The sequence below is a fragment of the Eimeria acervulina genome, genomic scaffold (assembly GCF_000499425.1).
Source record: "Eimeria acervulina Houghton genomic scaffold, Eah_scaff178, whole genome shotgun sequence".
In the NCBI taxonomy this organism is placed as follows: Eukaryota; Apicomplexa; class Conoidasida; order Eucoccidiorida; family Eimeriidae; genus Eimeria; species Eimeria acervulina.
This window is the reverse complement of record NW_013550118.1, coordinates 22,973-32,526: the sequence shown is the minus strand read 5'-3', so window position 1 is coordinate 32,526 and position 9,554 is coordinate 22,973. Positions and strand designations below refer to the sequence as shown.

At 47.2% G+C, this 9,554-nt stretch overlaps 1 protein-coding gene across 1 annotated transcript; it reads right to left on the bottom strand.

Annotated features, from left to right (window-relative positions):
- Positions 1–3,455: 3,455 nt before the first annotated feature.
- On the bottom strand, positions 3,456–8,846 carry EAH_00023330 (patatin-like phospholipase domain-containing protein, putative; the record flags this gene model as incomplete). The annotated part of the gene is made up of 7 exons (XM_013396845.1): positions 3,456–3,526; positions 4,031–4,168; positions 4,667–4,821; positions 5,215–5,353; positions 5,770–7,528; positions 8,101–8,184; positions 8,748–8,846. The coding sequence occupies 7 exons, from the start codon at positions 8,844–8,846 to the stop codon at positions 3,456–3,458; spliced, it is 2,445 nt and encodes an 814-aa protein (XP_013252299.1).
- Positions 8,847–9,554: the final 708 nt, after the last annotated feature.

Genomic DNA, 9,554 nt, shown 5'->3' with positions numbered 1-9,554 from the left:
ATATATATATATATATATAGCTTGGTGGTTACGCGCCGAGAAGAACCAGATCTGCCTCCTGCATCCGGAGTTCGTTCCGTACGCGGGCTCTCGTTATGAAGCGGAGGCAACGTGCTTTTAAGGTTTAGGGTTTACGGTTTAGATATTAAGAAGCAAACACCGCTAAAGATGAGAGATCGTCGCGCAGCCTTTAGGCGCCTCCGGTTTTGTTGTACATTTTTGCCTTGAGGTTGTGTGCAAGGATTTTAGCAGTTTTTTTCATTTCAAAGAATTTTTCATCCGTAATATACTCCGAAGCAACTGCCATGAGGTCTGACAGCCCAAATGGGTTGGCTGGAGAAAGTCGGATGCCCCGTACTACCGGCATATTGAATCTATGAACAGAAAGCAGCACACGATGCCGTGCGTGAGACACTGCAACAGCTCCTCAACAAAACAAACTCCACCTCCGAACATAACAAACCCCACAAACCCACCTTAAAATACAACAAACCCCACGTCAAAGCACAAGAAGCCCCACTCTGAAGTAAAACAAACCCCCGTCAGGATACCAGAAACCCCACTTTAAACTACAACAAACCTCACCTGAAGTACACGTCGAGCCTGTCTGCCAGCCAGTGCAGCACTTCTCGATGGCCGCACATCGTAGCGGCCGTGAGACCCTCAGTAGCGAACGGCTCCTGCAAAAGATCAGAGCCAGAAAGCTCCGCACTTTACACCTCAACCCGTCTGACAAACCTAAACCCTAAACCCTAAATCCTGAACCTTTCCCGCAACTACACTACCACTCGCGCATCCAAACCGCATTACTGTATACTACAATATATATACTACATTAGAGTATTCAGTGCTTTATAATTGAATTAGAGGCTGCTGCATTTATCATATTGCACTAGAGTGCACAGTCTTTGCACTATAGTATTTTTACTATTGAATTCGCATATTGTTCTCACAATACTACATGAAAGTGGTGTATATAAATTGCCTTTGAGTACATAGTGTCGATCATATTGTGTGAAAGAACAGTGTACCATTCTGCGTTAGAGTACATAGTGTCAATAATATTTCGTTAACGAATGTAGTGTTTATAATAGTGCATTATAGTATAAATTGTTTATTATTATACTATATACACTGAAGTATATGGTGTTTACTAGTGGCATTAAAGTATCAGCGGACATAATGCTTATTATGCTGTATTGAAGTATATAGTGCTTATTACAATACATTACAGTACATAGTGTTTTTTGCATTGCATTAAAGTATACAGTGTTTATTAGTTGCATGAAAGTACCAAGGGACCCTGCCGAGCTGACGGGGTGCTGAAGAACTCCCTCGCTCCCAGCGAGACCAGCAGCTGGAGGTCTGACTGCAGCGCAGCAGCAGCAGCAGCAGCATCAGCAGTAGCAACATCAGCCCCTCTGCAGCAGTTTCTCTTGCCCCGAGTGTTGTTACTCTTCTGTATGAATAGGATGTGCCAATAACTCCACTGCTGGATCCCCTCAGCACAGACTCTTTCTTACTTTCAAACTCCACTACCCCCACATCAACCTGCGCTACGGCTACTCCTCTACTTTACGAGTACTACAGCTACACCAGGCCTCTAGACGACTCCTTTACATGGAATGGCACTCCCTCATCTCCTTAAACAGCCTCACTTGAATGAAACCCCGAAGTGGCTTGTGCGCAAGGCGCGCGCACTCATCAAGCCCCGCCAGTGTAGGGTTTGAAGCGAGGGCGTCTGTGCTCGTGGCGCCACTGAGGCAAACTACTGGCTCAACAGAAAAACCCATACTTGTCAAGTCCTCAGGACGAATGGCCCTGCATCAAACAAATAATGAGCAGCCGATCCCACCTGCTTTCCCCTTCACGGAGAACAATGTCATGCACACAGATTCAGCACTGAACTCGCATTAGCATTAGATTAGATGGTAGCATTAGCAGCAGAAGCAACAGCAGAAGAAACAGCAACAGCAGCAGAGGCAGCAGCAGCAGCTGCTACCTTAAAACCCCTGGAGAGGCGATCGTTGCCCAGGCGGCCACCCATAGCGGGTATCTGCTGGTGCCTCTCAAGGAGCGCACATGACTGGCTGCAGCGAAGCAACCACAAACCAGACGAAGGCGCTTACACCTCTTCTGCTTTGTTGCTGGGGAGTTTTCGCCTTAGCAACTCCCTCATCAACAGCCCCCGCAGCACATCCATATATATGTATATGTATATATATATATATATATATGTATACATTCATACATATTCTGCATTTTAATTAATATCCTAAACGTAATAAAAGATTAAATATACGTAATACATGATGGAAAATAAGAACGCTTCGGCGTTGCCCACTTTCACCGACTTGACTAAATAAATTATAGTTTTACAATGTCTCATTTAGAAACAGTCCGACTTCGTTTCATGCGCATTTACCTGGAGAGGTGTGTTCGTACGTCCGCAGTAAGAATGCCTGTGGGGGAGAATTTGCAATATTGCTGCAAGTAATAAGCCTGAGATCACAGCAGCAAACTCCACCTTATTTTCTAAGCAAATAAGGCATTTTTACAATGACGGATCTCTTGTATGTAGTTGCCGACCTTGAACTTTATCCTGTTTCAAGTTACTTACATGCATGAACTGGGTGTACATTATATTAGTACAGGTTAATAATGCAGTTAACTTTATGCGGTATAAAAACTAAAGCGCTTTAATAAATGCGCTTTCGGCATTGAGGCTTTATTTAGGTGTCCTAAATTGCTTGATTAAAAGCTCAAGCTCAAGATGAAGGAAACCCAGTGTAAGCAACTGCATAGCAGAGGTTTTCTTTCATGATGTTTACTGTATGGGGTAGAATACTGGTGAAGGGCAATTTAGAAAGAAAACAAAGACGCGACAGAAAGGCGGCGAAATATAGCAAAACATTGCACGGCAACTGGAAAGTTCAGACAAATAAGGAAACGAATGAACAATCAGGCAAACAATAAACAAACGAGTACTTCATAAACAAACGAACAGTACTGAATAAGCAAAAGACAATACCAAGGAGGGAGTGAATCAACATATGAATAGGCAAACAATTCAGAAACATATACAAGAATAAAGATAGAACACTCCAACGATAGCCAGTCACCCCCAAGTGCAAGTAAGAGGAACACAAATCGAAGGAGAGAAGCAAAAAAGGCACACCACCGCTAATATCCAGCTTGCCTGTTTCTCTGCGCGCCTGCTAACCTATCTGTCTACCCATACAATATATATATATATATATATATATATATATATATATGCACACACACAAGAGGTGCGCTGAATGTGTTGAGGAACCGCCAGCCAAATCTTTCAACGAGTTCACTGCGCAAAGTTTTCGGGTCCATTCCTGCAAAAACACACAACCAGAGAGATAAATGCATGTAGGGCTTTTTATGAATGAAGAATACTGTGGGGATAACAGCAAAAGACATCATTAAGGTGTCTTCATATCAATTGGAGGCTCTGTTTCTAATACCATTACCAAGTTGAACTGAGGCTGAGACGCTGGAGATGAAGAGCAACAAAAACAACAAGAATGACCAAGGAAAAGAGGAATATACACGAGGAATAACAAAACAAGAGAGAGACAGAGGCACCGATAAAGACAAAAACGCAAACCACATTAAACAAAGAGAGCTGAGCATACACATGCATCCACAGGAGGAGAATCTGACAGAGAAGGAGCAGCAAATTGAAAAAACACAGCGGGCAGACTGCGTGCGGCGTTCTCCCCCTGACAGCTGCAATTGATGTTGAGTGCAGCAAACTCTTATTGAAACAAACGGAAAGCGACGAACCAGCGAGTACACCGGAAGAAGGGACCATACAGGATCAGGAGAACTGCCAATAAAAAAAGGTGATCCTTGTAATGAAGGTTTATAGAATGGATACCATATGAAACCACGCATCTTTTGCATGTATGCCCACAACAACTGTTGAAACAGAAACCTATAGCCTCTTAAAGCGGTTAGTTCTTCCGCTCTTCAATCTCAACATCTTTGTTCTTACCTGCAATGAGCTGCATAAAGAAAGAACTCCTCCAGTCGGGGGCCAATCCATCTGAGTCCTTTCCCCCCACCCCTGCCCATTCTCGCAGCAGACGAACCACTGAAAACCCCCGAAGCAACGCCAGAGCCAATAGGCCTCCTGCATGCAGCATAATTTGTTATACGCAACACGTTTTTTCTTCTCGCTCTGTCTCCGCCTCGCTCATAAGTAACGCTAGTCTAACATGAAGACCCCCCTTGCATTACTATAGAAGAAAGGGCATGAACGGAATATAGGCGAAGTGGCTTCAGTTTATACTATCATGTATGGTGCTGTGGCTCTGTTGCAACGTTTCTGCAGCTTTGTTGCAGCAGCCTCGTTGCCTGTTAATTGCTGCCTTTTCGTGTGTTTGTTGGGTGTGTGTGCTGCACAGAACTGCTGACGCCTGAGCAGAGATCATAATTAAATGCTTTTAAATAGGCGTTTTTCTCTGTAGCTATCTCGCGTCTTCCTCGTTGGATTCACAGCCAAGCCAAATTAATAATCAGAGCAATAAAGGAACTCAGGACCGTGATAAGCTCCTTCTACTCCGTTATCTGCCTGCAAATAGGCTATCTATACACGTGCCCAACAGCAGCAGACGTTTCCTCTCCTTACCGGTCCCCGTGCCTACGATGAAGTCAAAGCAGCTCGCCACGTTGAGGCGGCGGTCCCCCATAAGAAAGCGAACTTCCTTCTCTAGCTGCCGCAGCATTACCAGCTGCCCCACTGCTGCGTACAGCCCAGCCCCGTCTAAAGACAAGACGCACTTCCTGCGACACACGCATGCGCTGCCGCAGAAGAGCAGGGTTGCTAGCAGCAGCATAGAGCATAGAAGCAAGTCCCGGCGGGAGAAACAGATGCAAAAATGATTATCGCTTGCTGCGTATGAAGAAAGAAACGAAGAAGCAACACGTTGCAATGCGAGGGAAACTCCATGCATGCGTCTGAAGCCAATAAGGCCTTCCCCGCGGCGTTCTGAGAGAGACCAGTTTGCACGAAGGAAGTGCAGCTACTTCGCTTGAACACAGAGAGCTGCTGGTGCTGCCGCCTCTGTTGCTGCTCCCTCTGCCGCCTCTGCTGCTGCAGCAGCAGAAGCGCGCTGCTTGAGTGTGCAAGCAAGAGCCTGCTTGCATGCAACTGATGCAAGAGGGGAATAGGTTTACCTGTCTGTTTGGCTGTAGAAACTCGGAAGCTCCTTGTACAGAGGAGAAGACGGAGCTCCGCAGTACACCAACTCGAGGGTGGCGCTAAGAGACATCCCTAAAGAGAGGCTGGCCCTCAAATCAATGAAGAGGTGACTGCCTGCAAGCAGCCCCAAGCAGAGCAGCATCAACATTCCACATCCGAGCTGCATGCATGCAGCATGCAGCATGCACCTCCTCACACCTCTGCATGCCTCTCGTTCAAAAAAGAGCTTCGGCCGCTCGGCAACAGCACACGCACCGCCTCCTCTCCTTGCAATTCTGCCGTCAAGGGCCCAATAAGGCCTTTGTACTCTTAAAAAAATGAATAATAAAATTTAGAGAAGCCTTATGCCTTATACATATACAGATTGCATACACAATCGTTGATATGCACATACGTATATTGATCCAATATTATTTAATTGGTGCATCTAAGCTCTAGCCTTTATATATTACATATATATGCACAGAAGGCGAGGGAGGCTCTGCTTGTGGGTTTGTATACTTATAGATAGGCATACAGATGCAGCTCACCAGCCGAAGGAACGAAGAGGAAGGAGAATTTTCTGCTGTTGGCTCTGACAGAGACGAGGTTGCTGGGTAGGAGCTTGACGAGTTGCTGCTGCTCTCCAAGGGGCATGCAGTACTCTTCTCCTGTCTCCGTGTAATGACCGTCGGCTTCATAGAACAAAACATCTTCTCGCAGCTCTTCCGCCTCCTCCTCAGGCAGCAGCCCATCCGGCAGAGCCCCCAACATACGCAGCAAATCTAAACTTCCCCAGTCAGCTGAACCTGCTGCTGTCATTTGCAGCAACCGCGAATGCAGGGAAGGAAGAGACAAAGCTCTTGCATACAATTTGGTTGGGGAAGGGCTGCCCTCTGTAGCTGCACTTCTGCACCCTCCACTTCTCTTGTCTCGTGAGATCTCCTCTGGAGACACCGAAAAGTCTCTGTCTGTTGCATTCTGTTCTTCCGCTCCCTCTGGCCGTCCTCCTGTAAAGACACCCTGAGGCTCTGCTGCTGCATGCAGCGGCTCCTCACGATGCAAAGCCCCAATCGTGTTGCCTCCTTCACTAAACGAAGTGTCTGTATCTTTAGGGCGGTCTCGCGTGCTACTCTCGTACCCCACAGTACTTCTCTCTGATGGATCTCTCTCAACTGACACCGCGCTGCCTGATCCTGTTGCTGCTGGTGCTGCTGCTGCATCCTTCTTCTCTGTCTCCTGTTCAACGGCCACTGCAGGAGACAAACTCTCTCGGGGACGAAGCAGGACGGGGAGAGCAGCCGAAGGCCTTGCTGTTGCTGCAGCAGCAGCAGCAGCTGCTGCAGCAACAGCTGCTGCTGTTGTTGGTGTCTCCCTACTCGCCTCCCCCTCCACCCACATCGGGTCGTTACTATTCCCCTCAAGCCTCTCCTGCAAGACCACAGGGATAATCTCCTCTGGCTGCTCTTCCTTCAAGGCAATCTCAAAAGCAGTGTCAGCTAAAGGCATTTGCAGCGCTCCACCGTCTCCGGGGGATACCCCAAAGAAAAGACCCTGTAGAGACACTCCCTTCATTTCCCTGTTGTCTTGCTGTTGCGCAGCGTTCTTAGCTGCTATCTCTCCTGTGTCATAAAGCGGCTCTATGCCCTCCGTTTCATTCCCGTTTACTAAGACAGACCCTAAACTCTCGTCTAAACCCTTGAGGGCCTCAGTCAATACCTCCGTCGTAGACCGTCTAAACGCCCAACCATCTTCTTCCTTCATCTTCTCCTGTGATGCCTCCCCTAGATCCATCCCCAAGCAAAAGGGGAATGCTTCAGTAGGAGCAGCAGGAGGAGGGGGAGCAGCAGCAGCAGCAGCAACACCCGCAGCAGCACCCGGAGGAGCAGCAGGATCATCAGCAGGAGCTGCAGGGACCGCAGTAGGATCAGGAGCAGCAGGAATCGCAGCAGGATCAGGAGCAGCAGGGACCGCGGCAGGATCAGGAGCAGCAACAGGAGCAGCAGGAGCAGCAGCAAGACCATCAGGTGCGCGCTGCCGTGAATAAAAGGAGTCCTGGGGTATCTGGGGGGTTCCGTCGAAGTCATCCGTTATGGAGGGGAAAGAGAAGGCTGCGGGGCCCTCTCTTTCAATATTTCTATTCTTTTCACTCACAAGACGCATAAGCCCCGAGACAGAAGAACGCATCATTGCTCCTGCTGCAGGAGACCAGGAAGGCGCCTCCGCTGAGGGATCTGTCGGAGGCTCCAAGGTGTATTGACACTCCAAACGCATGTTCGCCAGCCCCAAGAAAAGGGCATCCCACAACGGCTGAGAAGACAGAAGAAAAAGAAAGAATTCAATCAACAAAGAAATTAATTACTGCGGATTCCCTTCACAACTAAACAAAGCTCCCTCTTTCCATAATAAAGAAAAATGCAAGAAATATAACTGCATGAAAGTATATTTTAATATCTATTACAACAAATCAATCTTTCAGGCACGACATCAAAGGGGCCCCCAAAGAGGCCCCTTGCAGCCATCTCTGCGGTCTCTTCGCCTCTGCCTTATCATAGAGCCTCTATTGTTCTTTCTCTGCTGTTTTCGCTCTCTTCCGGTATATGCTATCTTCTTTCTATATTATCTCTTCTGCATGCATGCTCTCTCTTTTATACCTCTGCCTATCTCTCAACCTATACCTATATTATCTGGAGTAGTTCGTGCGCACTGGATGAAGCAACTAGGTGAAGTGACAGGAGAAAAAGTATGTTTTGCCTCTTTGTCTCTTATCTCTTTCCTTTCCATCTGTGCCCCTCTACCGTCTCCCTCTCCTCGTTCTCTTCCGCTGTCTCTACTGTGAATATTTATTGCTGCTGTCTTCCTCGTCTATTGCATAAAAATACTTCGCTCGCCTCAGTGGTATTCGAGACGGAGAGGGCGTAATAACCCGGCCGGGTGATGGTGACATCGAAGAGACTCGTATAAACCTGCAAGAAACAAAACAAAAAAAAAGAAACAAACGACAACAAAACAAAACGCATGCATGCCTTATCCAGCTGTCTCCCTCAATATCACTTCCTTTGAGGGCCCCCTCAAGCAGCCTTACGGCATTCCCCTTTTCTCTGGGCCTCTTCTGATGCCCCACAATTGCGGTTTTAAGGTGAATGTACACCCCAAGCACAATACGAACAACCGTCATAGAGGTACGAAGGGCAGCCAGTTCATTAGAGAAAAATCAAACGGCATCTTCCTACGCATGCGCCGCTGCCAGCAGGATAAGACAATTGCAGCAATTTAAACCAACGCAGAAGACAGAAAATTTAAAGCGAGGGAAAGAGAAATGGAGGAAGGCCGAGAGAGCGCGAAAGAGAAGAGGAGGGAGAGTGAGAGAGAGAGAGACAGAGAGTGAGAGAGAGAGAGAGAGAGAGCGCGACAGACAGACAAACCCCACAAGGGAGAGCACAGAAACTGCCGGCTGCAACAAAGCAACAACTGCAGCATAAGAAGAGTTACTGTGACGCAGCGAAAAAAGAAGGGAGGTAAGCCTCACGGGTCCCTTGCTGAGAGTCATTTCTGTGGTGTCTTTCTCCGAGGGAAAGAACACCCGCACAGGCTCAACGCCTGTGCTCTTGAAGTTGCAGCAATTCATCTTCAGAGGTGTTTGCTCTCCCAACTTGGCAGCAGCAGCAGCAGCAGCAGGACAGAGAAGCTGCCTTTGCGTGCTGGATGCCTGTTTGTGCCAGTACACAAGTGCTGTTCACACAGCAGAAGAAGAGCGAAGAAACTGAAAGCAGCTGTACATACAGCACGACTGAATACGCAATGGAGGTAACACCTGCTGCACGCCAAAGGCTGAGGGAGCGCAGGCGTGGTGTCTGTGCAGCTCCTATGACCAGAAAACGTAAAGTAGAAAGAGGCGAGACAGTAGAGAGAGAAGAAAATCAACAGAAAGATCAATACAAGTTGTTTCATGCAGCGAGTGACCTCAAGGCACAGGGAGAAGCAGCACAAGCCAGAGGTCTAAGCAGCCTCCTGTGTTGCTTTTGAAGATTGAAAGGTAGAAAGTAATCCGAGATGAATTCAAACAAATATAGAAAGATATAAAATAGCACAAAGGAAATACAAAAGCAAGAGAAATCAACACAGCAGAGAATTGCCTGTCTGGACCTACCGATGGGTCCACCCACTTCGATTGTGGCTGCCGACATCGATGCCTCTCCTCCTTAAGATAATAACATTTACATATTCTCGTAAGAATATGCAAAATAATAAAATAATATTATTTATTTATTAGAATTTATTTTTAGTTTTCCTGGTGGGGATAACAGCAAACAAAGAGCACTGCGAGGGCGACAGT